Source organism: Pseudochaenichthys georgianus, chromosome 19, assembly GCF_902827115.2.
Source record: "Pseudochaenichthys georgianus chromosome 19, fPseGeo1.2, whole genome shotgun sequence".
Lineage (NCBI taxonomy): Eukaryota > Metazoa > Chordata > Actinopteri > Perciformes > Channichthyidae > Pseudochaenichthys > Pseudochaenichthys georgianus.
In genome coordinates, this window is record NC_047521.1 from 28,224,581 (window position 1) to 28,243,367 (window position 18,787).

Sequence of the window (18,787 nt, forward strand, 5' to 3'; positions counted from 1 at the left end):
GTCTGCTCTTTGTTGCATGTCGGTTCGGGCAATTAATCGTATTTTAAACCCAATTACGAATTTGACCTGCCACACAGGTTGCGACAGTGCACTGCAACATGTTTATCATGTTTATATATGCTTAGTAGCTTGTTTAAGTGTGATCTTGTTTATTGGTATTTTTTATTTTGATATTATTTATTTAAATATAAATATATCATTTATTTTATTTATTCGTTTCAGTTGAATTCTGCGTCCACGGTGATCAACAGTTAAAGAGATACCGTTCAAATTATTATTTTAATTTGTTTTAAAGTTCAATAAATGGATGTTTTCAAAGTCAATGAATAATCGTATTTAATAATCGTGACATCAATTATTGACCAAAATAATCGTGATTATGATTGTTGCCGTGATGTTGTATACCCACAGTTAGTGACGTCTCGTCTTAGTCGTGGAAAAAAGGTCATTATTTCCGTTGACAATCAACACTGTTGTGCTCAGCGACAATCTGTTCCCTAAAGACATTCAGTGAGAAGAAAGCCGGCCCCTGAAGGCTCGAGCCGCGTGGGGACCCCCGGAGGTGTTGCTGTGATACTGCATGTGAAGCAGCAGCTGGAAGACACGCAGGCTGCACTCTCAGCGTCTCGTTCAGTCGGGTTTCTTGTTGGAAAGAGAATTGTTAACGGGCTCTGCTGACTCCTCACCTGAAACCTCACAACACCCGAGGGACGGATTAAATACAGCTCCTGCACCAACGAGACGCCCATCACGTCCAGAGGTGATGCACGGCCCTGTGAACTCCACTGGGTGACGAGATGTGAAACCTAAATCACGTTGGGGTTCCCTGGAGGACGGCTTTAGTACTTATTTATACAGAAATGTGTGTTTTGCACTGATTAATACACAGATATGTTGCAATGCATAATAATATACACAATACAAGACATACAAACGTGGACTTTGCAGAATAGGTGACCTTTAAAAGGCTGATTTCCACCTTAAAGGTCACCCATCATGCTGTTGGCTCAGATATATACAAATGAAGTGTTTTGCTCAAAATACCAAACAGATAATTCTAGCCGTGCCTCTGTTTCACTTCCTGTTTCTAAAGTGCTGATTCTGGAGGGGGCTCATGCGGGACCCGGCAGCTACCGTCTAACCCAGGGGTGCCCAACCTTTTTTGAACCGAGAGCTACTTTCAAAGTTGCCAGTCTGCCGAGATCTACCAGTCCAAATAGAGAGGCATTACTGACGGCCTACTGCCAGGTAAATACACACTACTTGTATAAAACTGACCTTCGTACGATTTATACTTCATAAAATACTGCAGATCCTTTATCTTACCTCTTTCTAATCTACACACATACAAGTATTTAACTGAAGTTACACAACAGAGTTGGAGTTTATCCACACGTCACTACAGTGGGTAATGTTTAAGAAACATTGAAGTGCTGCCACATATGACAGGGACAAAGAAAAGACTCTGAACCCGTTCTTTGCCATTATATAAAAATAGTGTTGCTACAAAAGTATAAATGAGGTTTACTAATAAGACAACTCAGATCTGAAGCTACTCAGGAATCTGCTGCCAACGTGCAATAAAAGAGACAACATTAATAAAATCAAACCCTTTTTTTGTTGCATTTTAGTCGAGTATAAAAATAAATGCCTTTAAAATAGGATGCAAGCAACACTAGTTTCTCAACCTGAATTGATAATAGACTATAATCAATTTAAGTTTGCATTCTTATACCATTTTGTACAATACTTATAATGTTCAAACAAACTAAAACTTACAGCTGATTAATAACGGTATCTAACTTGAGTTTTCATTATATCAAAAACCTGTTGAAATGCTTCGGTTATTTTTACTGTCACCAAAAAGCGCCTCGCAGCCTCCAGGAAAGCTTCTTTCACAACTTCGCCGTCTTTGAAAGACTTCATGTGTTTCGCAAGAACGTGACTGACACGATGAGATGCTCTGGAGCAGCCTTGCTCTTGTTGTTGGGCCTGGTGAAAATGGACTGCTGTGCATTTAGCTGTCCTTTCAGGCCCCTCCCCTTTAGCTGTCCTCTCAGGCCCCTCCCCTTTTGGAGCGTAGGGCAGAATCAGGAGGGAATTCCGTCTCGTAGCGTTTGTGCACTGTTTTGAAATGCCGCTCCTAAATGACTCTTCTTCGATAAAGCCGCGCTCGCATTGCAGACGAGACAGATGGACTTTGAATTGGAATAGATACAAACATAATCATCCTCCCACTCGGAGTGAACATTATATATGTTGGGCTTTTTTGCTTCTGCCATAATTGCGGTTGTGCGGACTGTCACTCCTGTTGCCACGGACAACGTCAGCAAACTAGTGCCCACTGCCCACCAGCCACGGGTCACGCCGGCCAATCACAAAGCTTTGATGCGTTCAAGTGCATTATTCTGGCACAGGAAGATTATGTTACAGGACATTAACGATAAAACAGAATATTGTTGTTCTATTTTTAGACACATCTCGCGATCGACTGGGAATCTCCCCGCGACCGGTCGATCGATCGACCAGACTGTTTCTGATAGCAACGTTTCTGATTGGGCCGTGGGTCCACATTTCAGATATGACGTCATATCGGACGCAAATCTGGATCAGCTCCGTTGTTCCCCGTTTTTAGAGATTTGTGTACGGAGGAAAAGAGAGAGGGTTTTATTTCCTGACGCTGCGTGAGTTCCCCGACGCACCGGGGACACACCGGGGACACACCGGGGACACACCGGGGACACATGGTGATATAGAGAAGACATCACAAAGTGCATTACGCATGATAGGTCCCCTTTAAGTTCCCCATCTTAGTTTAGCACGTTAGCATGAGTGGATATTTTTTGGGCCAAACCAGATCGTACCACTGTGTTGACGGAGGCCAAAGGGATTATTTGATAAAACAGCAAACTTTTATGATACTACACGTCTTTTTCAGCCCGATAGTCTTCACAAATGAGCTTCAACAGACGGACGTAACTACGGTTTTGGAGTTTTCCCTTTCTGTTAGTGTGTGATATAGGTTTTGGTGCATGTCAACGGTCTGCAAAGTCTAAAAAGAGGAGTTCCCTCAAGAGTTTCTTTCCCCGACAAGATTTTAGTCGAGCGAAAAAAATCTCCTAATGTCTTTCTCCCAGTCTCCTTACAACGTGTCGTCTCCTCTTATTAGCAAACACGTTTAGTTTCTACGTTTAAACTTCATGGTAAGCGTGTGTTGAGCTCCAGATGGAGTTATTTATAAAACAGCTTCTGTGGAGTTTTCCTCTCCTTTATTAATATGTGTCACCTCGTCCCCTCGACAGCTGGCAGGACGTACTCTGGAAGGGCCCTCCCCTCTTCCTCCATCTGTCTGTCTCCAGCTTTGGAACTAATTGGCGAACCCAACCTCATCGATCATCTTCCTGATGCGATGTCACCGTGTTTTCAGCTCATTGGCGGCAGGGAAATAAATGTGCCGTTTTCTCTTCGCAGACTTCTGCCTCTCTCGCTGCTGACGGAAATACTGTGTGAACGCCAGCTGGTTAAAAAGCAATCATGCATTTAAAGAGTACAACAACCCAACACTCTTCCACCAGGAGACACACGCTGCAGCTTCAGAAAGGACGCAGGAATAAAAACCCAGATGTTCCTCACGAAGAAACACTTTGAGCAGCTTGAGGAGACGTGCAGCGTGTACTAAAAGCTGCAGAAGCTCAAAACACAACGGAGACCAGGGGACACTAAAGAGTGACGCACACAGCTGGGAGACCAGGGGACACTAAAGAGTGATGCACACAGCTGGAGACCAGGGGACACTAAAGAGTGACGCACACAACTAGGAGACCAGGGGACACTAAAGAGTGACGCACACAGCTGGGAGACCAGGGGACACTAAAGAGTGATGCACACAGCTAGGAGACCAGGGGACACTAAAGAGTGACGCACACAGCTGGGAGACCAGGGGACACTAAAGAGTGATGCACACAGCTAGGAGACCAGGGGACACTAAAGAGTGACGCACACAGCTGGGAGACCAGGGGACACTAAAGAGTGACGCACACAGCTGGGAGACCAGGGGACACTAAAGAGTGACGCACACAGCTGGGAGACCAGGGGACACTAAAGAGTGACACACACAGCTGGGAGACCAGGGGACACTAAAGAGTGACGCACACAGCTGGAGACCAGGGGACACTAAAGAGTGACGCACACAGCTGGGAGACCAGGGGACACTAAAGAGTGACGCACACCGCTGGGAGACCAGGGGACACTAAAGAGTGACGCACACCGCTGGGAGACCAGGGGACACTAAAGAGTGACGGACACAGCTGGAGACCAGGGGACACTAAAGAGTGACGCACACAGCTGGAGACCAGGGGACACTAAAGAGTGACGCACACAGCTGGGAGACCAGGGGACACTAAAGAGTGACGCACACAGCTGGAGACCAGGGGACACTAAAGAGTGACGCACACCGCTGGGAGACCAGGGGACACTAAAGAGTGACGGACACAGCTGGAGACCAGGGGACACTAAAGAGTGACGCACACAGCTGGAGACCAGGGGACACTAAAGAGTGACGCACACAGCTGGAGACCAGGGGACACTAAAGAGTGACGCACACAGCTGGGAGACCAGGGGACACTAAAGAGTGACGCACACAGCTGGAGACCAGGGGACACTAAAGAGTGACGCACACAGCTGGAGACCAGGGGACACTAAAGAGTGACGCACACAGCTGGGAGACCAGGGGACACTGAAGAGTGACACACACAGCTGGAGACCAGGGGACACTAAAGAGTGACGCACACAGCCGGGAGACCAGGGGACACTAAAGAGTGACGCACACCGCTGGGAGACCAGGGGACACTAAAGAGTGACGCACACCGCTGGGAGACCAGGGGACACTAAAGAGTGACGCACACAGCTGGAGACCAGGGGACACTAAAGAGTGACGCACACAGCTGGAGACCAGGGGACACTAAAGAGTGACGCACACAGCTGGAGACCAGGGGACACTAAAGAGTGACGCACACAGCTGGGAGACCAGGGGACACTAAAGAGTGACGCACACAGCTGGAGACCAGGGGACACTAAAGAGTGACGCACACCGCTGGGAGACCAGGGGACACTAAAGAGTGACGGACACAGCTGGAGACCAGGGGACACTAAAGAGTGACGCACACAGCTGGAGACCAGGGGACACTAAAGAGTGACGCACACAGCTGGAGACCAGGGGACACTAAAGAGTGACGCACACAGCTGGGAGACCAGGGGACACTAAAGAGTGACGCACACAGCTGGGAGACCAGGGGACACTGAAGAGTGACACACACAGCTGGAGACCAGGGGACACTAAAGAGTGACGCACACAGCCGGGAGACCAGGGGACACTAAAGAGTGACGCACACAGCTACACTGCACATTTGCCATGCTATAGGTCTATAAAAATCCATCTACAAATATATTTGTAATTGTCTCCTGTGGTACTTCCTGCTGCAGTCGGTTTCTCCAGCTTCTCTAATGAAGTTAAATACATTCCCAGTATCCCACTAACCCCAGTCTCTATCAGTTGAGGATGTGTCCTCCTTTATATGTCTAAATATATCCACTCCGCAAAGCAGGGAGCGAGTAAAGCTGCATGAATATTTATAACTTTCATATTATATTCACTCTGTGTGCACGAACACAACAGAGGGGCTGCAGGAAACTAAGGGTCTGCCGTAAAGGGGGGGAATACAACTCACTCAAAGAGAAGCTTGAAGAGAAGCTGTTTCTAAAACTTTCTAAACTTCTGCAGTGCCATTTTATTCAGCGAAAACAAGTTTCAAAGTTGGTCGCAGTGCAATTAGCGGCTGATTACAGGAATTTACATCATCCCGCATCAACTGGGCTGCTTGGATCCACTGGAGTCTAAGCTTTCAATTAGCCCCAATCCATGAAATCCAACACTGTTTAGGGATGAGGAAAGGAAACGCACGATTAAACCATTCTTTGCAAAATACAAAAATCTGCATTTTAAAGAGGACATATCAGTGTGTAGTGTCTCTACTTTAAAGAGTCCTCTCCTGCTGATGTTCAGGTGTATATCAGTATGTAGTGTCTCTACTTTAAAGAGTCCTCTCCTGCTGATTGCTGATGTTCAGGTGTATATCAGTATGTAGTGTCTCTACTTTAAAGAGTCCTCTCCTGCTGATGTTCAGGTGTATATCAGTATGTAGTGTCTCTACTTTAAAGAGTCCTCTCCTGCTGATGTTCAGGTGTATATCAGTATGTAGTGTCTCTACTTTAAAGAGTCCTCTCCTGCTGATGTTCAGGTGTATATCAGTATGTAGTCTCTACTTTAAAGAGTCCTCTCCAGCTGATGTTCAGGTGTATATCAGTATGTAGTGTCTCTACTTTAAAGAGTCCTCTCCTGCTGATGTTCAGGTGTATATCAGTATGTAGTGTCTCTACTTTAAAGAGTCCTCTCCTGCTGATGTTCAGGTGTATATCAGTATGTAGTGTCTCTACTTTAAAGAGTCCTCTCCTGCTGATGTTCAGGTGTATATCAGTATGTAGTGTCTCTACTTTAAAGAGTCCTCTCCTGCTGATGTTCAGGTGTATATCAGTATGTAGTGTCTCTACTTTAAAGAGTCCTCTCCTGCTGATGTTCAGGTGTATATCAGTATGTAGTGTCTCTACTTTAAAGAGTCCTCTCCTGCTGATGTTCAGGTGTATATCAGTATGTAGTGTCTCTACTTTAAAGAGTCCTCTCCTGCTGATGTTCAGGTGTATATCAGTATGTAGTGTCTCTACTTTAAAGAGTCCTCTCCTGCTGATGTTCAGGTGTATATCAGTATGTAGTGTCTCTACTTTAAAGAGTCCTCTACTGCTGATGTTCAGGTGTATATCAGTATGTAGTGTCTCTACTTTAAAGAGTCCTCTCCTGCTGATGTTCAGGTGTATATCAGTATGTAGTGTCTCTACTTTAAAGAGTCCTCTCCTGCTGATGTTCAGGTGTATATCAGTATGTAGTGTCTCTACTTTAAAGAGTCCTCTCCTGCTGATGTTCAGGTGTATATCAGTATGTAGTCTCTACTTTAAAGAGTCCTCTCCAGCTGATGTTCAGGTGTATATCAGTATGTAGTGTCTCTACTTTAAAGAGTCCTCTCCTGCTGATGTTCAGGTGTATATCAGTATGTAGTGTCTCTACTTTAAAGAGTCCTCTCCTGCTGATGTTCAGGTATATATCAGTATGTAGTGTCTCTACTTTAAAGAGTCCTCTCCTGCTGATGTTCAGGTGTATATCAGTATGCAGTGTCTCTACTTTAAAGAGTCCTCTCCTGCTGATGTTCAGGTGTATATCAGTATGTCGTGTCTCTATTGTGATACTGCCTACAGCACCTCTTTTCATCCTCTGTCTGAAGCTGCTCCGATTGGTTAGCTGGCCGGCTCTGTTGTGATTGGTCAACAGCTTAGAGATGTCCCGCCCCCTTAGCCTATCACTAACAATGTGTTGGCGCTCCCAGTACCATTTCTAAAAATCTAACTAGTGAATAAATGATCCGTTTGATGAAGCCACTTTTAAAGACTAGTGCTTCTCTCAAAGTTACCGAGGTAGAAGTGTGTTTTTATTGCATTTCTCGTCACCTTGTCGATGTGCGGGTGCCAGTACTCGTCGTGTTGGGTCTGGGCGATGGTACTGTTGATTCTGGAGAAGAATGTCGGCTTAGTGAGGTACATCAGAGCCGGGTCCAAACCAAACGTCTCCGCAATCACCGCCTGGATCCGCCCACGCACGTCTCTGGAAAAACGATGTAAAAAAAAGTTTAATAAAAGGATGATTTCAACTGCACTTTAATAGTTTGGGATTTAGAAGATACCGCAATAAACCGTATTTAATTTTGTTTTAATTTACATTATTTAATTTCATATTATATTTGTACGTATTTGCAAACACGGGGATTTGAGCCTTTGCAGACCGTTTACATGCACTAAAACCCCTTCTTTAAGATGCTGTACTCACTTGTACAGCTGGAAATCCTCCTCTGTGAACACCTCCCCGATCTGTTCCCCAAAGTACCTGCAGCAGTGAGACATTAGCATGAGCTGCAGCGCTATCCCCTGTGACGCATCGATGCAGCAAGAACCAACTCCAGCACTCGAGCTTATAGGAATATGAAAACGAGCAACAGGTGCCGTCTGTGTGCTGGAACACGAAGTATCTGGGACACATCCTCAGGTGAAATGGCTGATGATGATGAATCAGTTACTGATTACATGGCTCTGAAAGTAATCCGAATACAGTTACAGTTACGTGTCTTAAAAAAGTAACGTAATCAGATTACTTTTAGATTACTTTTGGATTACTTTCTTTTTCCATCACAGATGGGTATATTTTGGTGAACAGGAGACACAAAAAGCAAAAGGAAACTGAACATGTTTTACTGTTTTTATCAAGAGCACAACTGAAACATCACATCTGAAACGATGTAACAACATAATACACGTTGTGGGGATGCAGCTTGGGATGTGAGGAGAGGGACACGGCTTAGAACGGGCGTGTCGCCTTCTGTCCTGCCAGTGTTGGCAGGACATGAATTAAAATGTCGAACTCGGACTTCATTTTAAGGACATGTCGGCCAGGGGTGTAGAGCTATACAGCTGTTTTTTAGAAGGAAAACCTCCTTCACGACCTCTCTGCAGCGCCAGGAGGCAGCGGGAGGGTTAACTCCGCCTCTGAGAAAGAAGACGAGCGTGCTGCGCCTTTCACGCACCGCCTTCACTGTGTGTACCTTCAGAAATAATCATTAGTAAGGCTAAAGAGCGACCGCAGGCTGATGTGTTTTAACCACACACACACCTCTACATACACAGGCGATTTAAACGCAGACTTTTGTTCCTCCATGTTTCGTTGTTATTGTTCCACTGAGCGGACCCGCGATTTTTTTTTCAAACGCTTTTTTGGTCCATCTGCGGCGGAAATAGGTTTTGTGGGCTGTGATGATTCGGCTGTTACTACTTGAATATTAAATGTTGAGAGGAAATCTTTCCACCAATAATTCCAATAAGTATTCCAAAATGTATTCACTTCAGGTTTACGAAAGTAACTGTAATCAGATTACTCGTTTTTCAAATGTAACGCGAGCTGAATACAGTTACTTGATTTGTGTATTCTGATTACGTAACGCCGTTACATGTATTTCGTTACAACCCGATGATGATGACGACGACGACGACGACGACGAGATGTATAGACAGCGGTGTGTCTTATATACACAAGCTAAGACGTTGGCTAGAACTTCTCTTGGTGTTCAGATTTGTATTATTAGTCAATTTATTGAACATGTTAGAAACAAAAACATGTTCAATAATATATATATATATATTAATGCTGTCAAAATGATCGCGTTAACGGTGGTAATTAATTTTTTGAATTAATTGCGTTAGAATATTTAACGCATACAGAATGGCCCGCCCCATACGTGCCACCAGTGGCAGCGCCAGGGTATGACTGGGGTAGGCTACACCCATACCAAGAAATGGCTTAGCCCCACCATGACACACGATGTTAAAGTAAGCAAAATAAAGTCCGCCAACTCGCGGAGTAAACTGCACAGACAGCAGTTAGTAAGATTGATTTCAGCAGCCACTCGTCTGGAAATACCGAAGACTAGAAACGGTTTTGAAAAAAACTTTTGTCACGTAGTGATCGTCTTCTCAATAGAGCATCTTTGATAATGTCTTCTGGCCAATCAGAATCAAGATAACGGCGTGGTGTTGTTGCAGGAAGTCCCGACGGAGAATACTTTTGCTGTCGTACATCTCTATATACATCGATACAACATTATAAGACCCCACGGTTTGATGAGTGATAGGTGTGTGGGCTGTCTTTCATTTTGACACGCAGAACAATGTTATAATATACATAGATACTGTGTTAAATGGATATATCCGCCTTCTTTCGTTTATCTTTCCATTCCCAACAATATACATAAATAAATGGCATATTTTGGACATAGTTCGAATGGTGATTAATCTGATTGATTATTTTTTAAGCTGTGATTAATCTGATGTTCAACAGGGGCAAGAGGAAGCTTAAAAAAAACGTTTCTGGTCCTCCCCCCTCTAGCATAGATTCTCCTTATAAATAAAACATTAGGTCATCAGCGACATGTTCGTCTTGTTAATTCGTTGCTTTTTTACAAAACAATCAGAAAGAAATTACTTTTACAAATACAAGAACTAACAACAAATGGGATTTCACAGGTCCCGTTCATAACCATGATCTGGCTCCTAAATAATACTTTCAGTTCAGATAGACTTGTACAATATTTCATCGTTACAGCTGTTCCACAGACTAACACCTCTTGAAGTTTGGCATTTGTTCGTACGGGTGGTTTTTGAAAATGCAGTTTCCTCTCAACGTGTGCATGCTTTCTCTCCGTGTGAAAAGTCCCTGGATTTTATGAGGTCATGGTTGATTTGCAGCTTTGAACATAATTTGAATGGTTTTATAGTCAACCAGGTCTTGTAGTATAATATAAGGTTAAGGTGAACCTCTTGAGAGCTTATAGCGAGGCGAAGTCCCTCCCTCTCCTCCATGGGGCCTTGTTTCAGAAAAAGTATGTATCAAAGTCAATGGCGAGAGAAGGATTATCTTTCGATCCCGTTTGAATTGTGCCACGAATTACACACATGATGTTTGTCAATTTAAAAGATAATTTTGCAAGTCAAAAGAATAATATTTTGCCGTAAAACTGTGAAGTAACACTTTTTTTGTGTGAAACCGCTCAATGAACTCCACAGGCCGTCTGCAGGAACCCTGAAGTCACATGGAAGACCTATAAGACCCTTTCCAGACACTTTAAGACCTCATCGCCACTTGGAGTTTGGTTACCTTGGCGACACACTTCACCTCACATTGACTATATACAGTATTGATTGTCCTTCCTCCTTATCTTCCAACCATCTGGACGCAGACTTGCATTTCCCCATAACGATGTTGCTTAGCAACCGGCGTGAACGGACCTTTGCGCTATCAAGCAGTGAGCGTGCGATGTCCTGTTCAGATGACGTCAAAGCCAACGGGATGCCATCAATAAACTACACAGAATCTCACTACACACCTACGCCATGACTACATTCAGGCAGACTGTAGAACACAACCTCTCTGGACCATTTATATACTTATTGAAGACAAACTACAAAATGTAATACCTTGGAAAATGCCCTTTAATACTTTTTAATAGCCTTAATTTTCGCTAAATAGATTTATCAACTTTTAATACTTTTTAAGACCCCCGCGGACCCCCTGCTACGTCTCCCGTCTCGCACCACACACCAAGACGGCCGTCACCTTTCACTTCTTTCTTTCAGAACGAGGCGGAAAGTATTAAAAGAGGTGAAAATCACCCCAAGTCTGGGCACGTTGAGAGCTGTGCACACACACAAGGGGAGTGAGTCGGTCCGTGAGAGCCAGCATGCGGGACCGGGACTCGTAGTCTTTCTAGTTGCGTATTTTTCATCGTCTTATATTTCAACAGTTTTACGACAAACTGTGACTTTTTTGACTTGGAAATTATTTTTTTATTTTGACAAACATCATATGTGTAATTCGTGGCACAATTGTCTGCAATGCCTGAGTATTATCTTATCATGCTGCATGACAAGGGAGAAAAGGGGGAGATGTTTGAAGGAGGGAGGGAAACAGCAGCTGGCAGTGATGAATGAGGGAGGGGGGGGGGGGGTCGTGTGGATCACTGGACTCAGAGAACAGCATGAGGGAGATTGATGATGATATTTCACTGAATACATCTTTCTGTATTTCTCTAAATGTCACGTATCATGCTGGCTGTCATACTGATATACACCTGAACATCAGCAGGAGAGGACTCTTTAAAGTAGAGACACTACACACTGATATACACCTGAACATCAGCAGGAGGACTCTTTAAAGTAGAGACACTACATACTGATATACACCTGAACATCAGCAGGAGAGGACTCTTTAAAGTAGAGACACTACATACTGATATACACCTGAACATCAGCAGGAGAGGACTCTTTAAAGTAGAGACACTACATACTGATATACACCTGAACATCAGCAGGAGAGGACTCTTTAAAGTAGAGACACTACATACTGATATACACCTGAGCATCAGCAGGAGAGGACTCTTTAAAGTAGAGACACTACATACTGATATACACCTGAACATCAGCAGGAGAGGACTCTTTAAAGTAGAGACACTACATACTGATATACACCTGAGCATCAGCAGGAGAGGACTCTTTAAAGTAGAGACACTACATACTGATATACACCTGAGCATCAGCAGGAGAGGACTCTTTAAAGTAGAGACACTACACACTGATATACACCTGAGCATCAGCAGGAGAGGACTCTTTAAAGTAGAGACACTACATACTGATATACACCTGAGCATCAGCAGGAGAGGACTCTTTAAAGTAGAGACACTACATACTGATATACACCTGAGCATCAGCAGGAGAGGACTCTTTAAAGTAGAGACACTACATACTGATATACACCTGAACATCAGCAGGAGAGGACTCTTTAAAGTAGAGACACTACATACTGATATACACCTGAGCATCAGCAGGAGAGGACTCTTTAAAGTAGAGACACTACATACTGATATACACCTGAACATCAGCAGGAGAGGACTCTTTAAAGTAGAGACACTACATACTGATATACACCTGAACATCAGCAGGAGAGGACTCTTTAAAGTAGAGACACTACATACTGATATACACCTGAGCATCAGCAGGAGAGGACTCTTTAAAGTAGAGACTCTACATACTGATATACACCTGAGCATCAGCAGGAGAGGACTCTTTAAAGTAGAGACACTACATACTGATATACACCTGAACATCAGCAGGAGAGGACTCTTTAAAGTAGAGACACTACATACTGATATACACCTGAACATCAGCAGGAGAGGACTCTTTAAAGTAGAGACACTACATACTGATATACACCTGAACATCAGCAGGAGAGGACTCTTTAAAGTAGAGACACTACATACTGATATACACCTGAACATCAGCAGGAGAGGACTCTTTAAAGTACTGATATCCACCCGTCATTCTGCAGCAGGCGTGAACAACAGGAGATATAGAGGAGAGAAAGTTAATTGTGTTTCCCACCTGTAGATGTTCACAAACTGTTTGCCCATCGACAGCGCTCCAGAGTGCAAGTCCAGTATGGAGGCCTGCAAGGGACAAAAAGAGAGAACCAGGAATAAGTGAAAATGACGATTACATTTGATATATTTTTATGAGACATTTATTCATTTATATGTTATTTTAAACATTTTTAATTCATTGTTTTGGAGGAAAAATAAAACGTATAGACTGGGCTCCAGCCTCACTTTATTTTATAGATTTTTTATTTATTTTCATTTTGTTTTATTTGTTTTCCTTTTTGCATTTAATTATTAATTTAACAATTTTTAGTTCATGCATTTATTGCTGTTTTGCAAATGTGGGTTCAAGTCGAGACTGGTGGCAATATTATATTTAATAAAAGGTGCTAATTGATATGTAAAAGATTCCCTTCTCTTATTCTGTAATCTCACAACACTTGTTAATTAAGTGACATTAAATACAGGTTTTCTATAATGTGTTCAATAGCGCCATCTAGTGGACACTGCTGTAGAAAGGACATCGAACAAAATGTGACTTTATCCTCTTTAAATTAATCAAGAGTTTATTTTAAATAATAATAATGATGGTATAATAGAGGAAGGTTTTTCAGCATCTAATATTTAGTGAATTAATTTATTGGGGCTGCACAGTATATTTGTTGATGAGTATGTGTCTTTAATTGATGGTATTGTTTGTAAAAAGGTCAGATAATAACTTACAAAAACAACTATTTGTATCCTAAGAATTAAAGTACGGGGGAAGGCAAATCATGAAAAAGATCAAGACTAGAATCAACCAAATACGGATTATTTTGACCGTTTAATTTGTGGGTACTCACTCCTCCCTCGGATCCAGCGAGAGCCAGCCCTCTCTCAGCCAGCCTGAGAGCAGACGACAGAAAGTGAGTCAAAAAGGTCGCACAGCGGGACAGAGGAGCTTTCTGTTGAATATAAAGCGATGTTTTACCTCTTGAGCGTCTCAGCCTCCTCCCGCGTCACAATGCTGTCTGTGACGGCTCGACCGCACTTCTGAGGGGTGCATCCTGCAGGAGAGGAGACGTTACAACAGAAAGACTGATCCTCTGTTTCACGGGAAGAAGGAGTTCTGATCATTAGCGCCTTAAGGTTCACATCCTTCAGGAACTTTCTCAAGCACATTTCAAAAGGTTGCTAAAAAAATATTTACGGCAAGGCACTTTTCAACACAAGGCAATTCAAAGTGCTTTACAAAAAATGAAAGACATTAAGAAAATGGCATTTAAAATCAGTCATTAAAAGAAAAGCTAATAAAAGAAACATTAAAAGAAAAAGTACATGGATAAAAGTTACAGTGCAGTTTAAGATGTGAATAGTTCAATTAAAAGCAGCGACAAAGAGAAAAGTCTTCTTGCTGGATTTGAAAGTAGTCAGAGTTGCAGCGGACCTGCAGGTTTCTGGGAGCTTGTTCCAGATATTTGGAGCATAATAACTGAACGCTGCTTCTCCATGTTTAGTTCTGACTCTGGGGACAGAAAGCTGACCAGTCCCTGAAGACCTGAGAGATCTGGATGCTTCATCATTTAGCAGGAGGTCAGACATGTATTCTGGGCCTAAACCATTCAGTGCTTTATAAACCAGCAGCAGTATTTAGAAATCTATTCTTTGACACACAGGAAGCCAGTGTGAAGACTTCAGAGCAGGAGTGATGTGATCCACTTTCTTAGTGTCAGTGAGGACTCGAGCAGCGGCGTTCTGAATCAGCTGCAGCTTCCTAATAGATGTTTTAGTGAGACCTGTGAAGACACCATTGCAGTAGTCCAGTCTACTGAAGATAAAAGCATGGACACGTTAAGTATTACAAAGTAAATTTGAACTGTGCCTGTGGCTATGTATGCATATATTATTATGTACACTAATTTGTATTTACTTTTGTTCGGCCTTAGGATGGCGATAATTGGATGACCATTTTAGTTTTCACTTCATTTCACTGTAAATTGCATGAAATTATGAGCTGTTTTAATTTTGTTGTATGTATGTTTATGTGTGTGAGGACCCCAGGAAGAATAGCCAATGCTCATGCTAGTGCTAATGGGGATCCTAATAAAGTCAATAAACACAATGCCTCAACACTATAGGCCCTGTGACGACCCAATTTGCACTGCGCAAGTGCAAGTTCTTCCTCCATGTTGGACAGCTACGTACGGCAACCCAAACAGGACATTTGACGTCCGTACTGATCTAATAACAGAGTGTTGTCCCTTTTCATAAAAAAAAGTAATTTCCCTTTTCCAGGAATCTCAACAGAAAAGGTTCGTCCAGAGTAATACTTTTCTAATGTTAAATACATGAAAACCATTCACAGTTAAGAATTAGATATTAATTATGGACGCCATAAATGATTGCATACATTTACAGTTTCTTATTGTTCCAGCGTGAAGGCTGTCGAACTAAAGTTAAATCCATTTCTCACTTATTTTAAATAATCGTGGAATTACGTCATAAAAACAACAACTCATCTCTCGTTCAGATTAATGCGGTCGGGTTTTTTCTTCTTTGCGAAACGCCGCTGTGTCAAATGTCCCACTTGGGTTGCCGTACGTAGCTGAATAATATGGAGGATCAACTCGCGCAGTGCAAATCGACACAGGCCCTGCGGTCTGTAGGCACTACGGGTCCAACAAGAGACATTTAACATGGACATGTGCTGATGAAAGGTAGGCGTTAACTAAAACCCTACAACTTTTAACAACACCTAGGTTTAAAAACATCACAGTTCTCACCTCGTTATCGTTTGCAGTTCTCGCATAGATACGGTTTGTAGTTCCAGCCTTGATATCATTTGTAGTTCTCACATGGATAATGTTTGTAGTTCTAACCTGGATAATGTTGTAGTTCTCACCTGGATACCGTTTGTAGTTCTAACCTGGATACTGTTGTAGTTCTCACCTGGATACCGTTTGTAGTTCTAACCTGGATACTGTTGTAGTTCTCACCTGGATACTGTTTGTAGTTCTTACATTGATATCGTTTGTAGTTCTAACATGGATACTGTTTGTAGTTCTAACATGGATACTGTTGTAGTTCTCACCTGGATACCGTTTGTAGTTCTCACATGGATACTGTTTGTAGTTCTAACATGGATACTGTTTGTAGTTCTAACATGGATACTGTTTGTAGTTCTTACATTGATATCGTTTGTAGTTCTAACATGGATACTGTTTGTAGTTCTAACATGGATACTGTTTGTAGTTCTTACATTGATATCGTTTGTAGTTCTAACATGGATACTGTTTGTAGTTCTAACATGGATACTGTTTGTAGTTCTTACATTGATATCGTTTGTAGTTCTAACATGGATACTGTTTGTAGTTCTAACATGGATACTGTTTGTAGTTCTTACATTGATATCGTTTGTAGTTTTCACATGGATACATTTTGTAGTTCTAACCTGGATACCGTTTGTAGTTCTAACCTGGATACTGTTGTAGTTCTCACCTGGATACCGTTTGTAGTTCTAACCTGGATACTGTTGTAGTTCTCACCTGGATACCGTTTGTAGTTCTAACCTGGATACTGTTTGTAGTTCTAACCTGGATACTGTTTGTAGTTCTTACATTGATATCGTTTGTAGTTCTAACATGGATACTGTTTGTAGTTCTAACATGGATACTGTTGTAGTTCTCACCTGGATACCGTTTGTAGTTCTCACATGGATACTGTTTGTAGTTCTAACATGGATACTGTTTGTAGTTCTAACATGGATACTGTTTGTAGTTCTTACATTGATATCGTTTGTAGTTCTAACATGGATACTGTTTGTAGTTCTAACATGGATACTGTTTGTAGTTCTTACATTGATATCGTTTGTAGTTCTAACATGGATACTGTTTGTAGTTCTAACATGGATACTGTTTGTAGTTCTTACATTGATATCGTTTGTAGTTCTAACATGGATACTGTTTGTAGTTCTAACATGGATACTGTTTGTAGTTCTTACATTGATATCGTTTGTAGTTCTAACATGGATACTGTTTGTAGTTCTAACATGGATACTGTTTGTAGTTCTTACATTGCTATCGTTTGTAGTTCTAACATGGATACTGTTTGTAGTTCTAACGTGGATACTGTTTGTAGTTCTTACATGGATATCGTTGTAGTTCTCACATATATACTGTTTGTAGTTCTCACCTGGCTATCATTTGCTTATCTAACCTGGATACTGTTTGTAGTTCTAACCTGGATACTGTTTGTAGTTCTTACATTGATATCGTTTGTAGTTCTAACATGGATACTGTTTGTAGTTCTAACATGGATACTGTTTGTAGTTCTTACATGGATATCGTTGTAGTTCTCACATATATACTGTTTGTAGTTCTCACCTGGCTATCATTTGCTTATCTAACCTGGGTACTGTTTGTAGTTCTCACTGGCTAACATTTGTAGTTCTCACCTGGGTATCGTTTGTGGTTGTTGTAGTCCTCGGAGCAGGGCACGCTGTAGATCCTTGGATGAGGAGAGACGACCTCCCCTCGGCTGACGAGTGTTTCTGTGACCTCGCTGTCCAGAGAGAGGTAGACCCACAGCGCCCCCCCGCTCATCAGAACCACCACCAGCAGCAGAACCAGGAACCAGCGAGAACCAAGAAACCCCCGCCATGCAGAACCCTGCCGCAGAGCATTGCCCCTGAACAAGAGAGGACACTCAGATTCAGATCACAATACTCTGCTCCATTCTACGATACGTTAATAAAAATCAGCAGTTAAAATAAAAGTTCGCGATGAAAAGAAATAAACAAAGAATCGAATAAAAACGAAATATTCGGACGTAGATTTTGAGCTGGCTATTTTTCTGTGAATACATCATAAAAAATGTTTTCCTCTTATTTTAAAGAACTTTTAAATCACTAAAACACATACTCAATAGGCGTAAAAGTAAATGCATAGAAATAAGGAATGTAAATCAAAACATGTATGTATGTCCCATGATTTGACTTTATTTATGCATTAACTAATTCAATCTATTTACTTCAGCCTTTTATGAAAAGTGTATTACTTAATTTGGGAACAACCAACCATGTTTTAATTATGGTGGAGTCATTTTCTGTCCTGCATGACACTGACCTGTGTTAGTAGCATTGAGTAAATTGCAAATAAACGCCATTAACTCCAAATTAAAGCACAAATTAACCGCCAGCATGCATGCACCTTCCTTCTGTCTGCAGCCTGCATTCACGTCTATAAAAACAGTTTCATTCAGACCCTACTGTCAGTGTTTCTGAGGTGTTGTTAGGACGTGTTGACAGCAGCTGGCCCTCCCTCTCTTCTCCTCGTTGTATTTACTCACCTCTTGATTTTCTTCTCTATCTCCGTGGCGTTGGCCCCCTGTGGAGCCCTCATCCGCAGCAGCGCCATGTTGATGCAACCCTTCACAGAAACACCGTCATAAACCAAATGTCTTGTTTATAAGACAACAAACCGAGCAGAGACGCTAACGGCATGTAGCGCTACAGACATAAATCTCCCTCCTTCGCCACTTCCGGGTTGACGCGTAACCGCCGGGTGATTGGCTCTCTGGAAAGGAAAGCAACGTTTTTATTGGACTACGTCATCTTGATGGGGATTTTGTCTCTTCTGAGCGATCCAGTTGTTATTGATCCTTTGTTAACCGAG

At 42.4% G+C, this 18,787-nt stretch overlaps 1 protein-coding gene across 1 annotated transcript in view; it reads right to left on the reverse strand.

Annotated features, from left to right (window-relative positions):
• The window catches only part of ogfod3 (2-oxoglutarate and iron dependent oxygenase domain containing 3), a 38,565-nt gene extending 19,888 nt beyond the window's left edge, over positions 1–18,677 (reverse strand). Inside the window, 7 exon segments of the mRNA XM_034107583.2 lie at positions 7,612–7,765; positions 7,988–8,044; positions 13,141–13,205; positions 13,979–14,021; positions 14,107–14,182; positions 17,569–17,801; positions 18,462–18,677. Of these exon segments, the coding sequence (XP_033963474.1) occupies positions 7,612–7,765; positions 7,988–8,044; positions 13,141–13,205; positions 13,979–14,021; positions 14,107–14,182; positions 17,569–17,801; positions 18,462–18,529 (696 nt within the window). The 5' untranslated portion in view covers positions 18,530–18,677.
• Between the last annotated feature and the right edge of the window lie 110 nt (positions 18,678–18,787).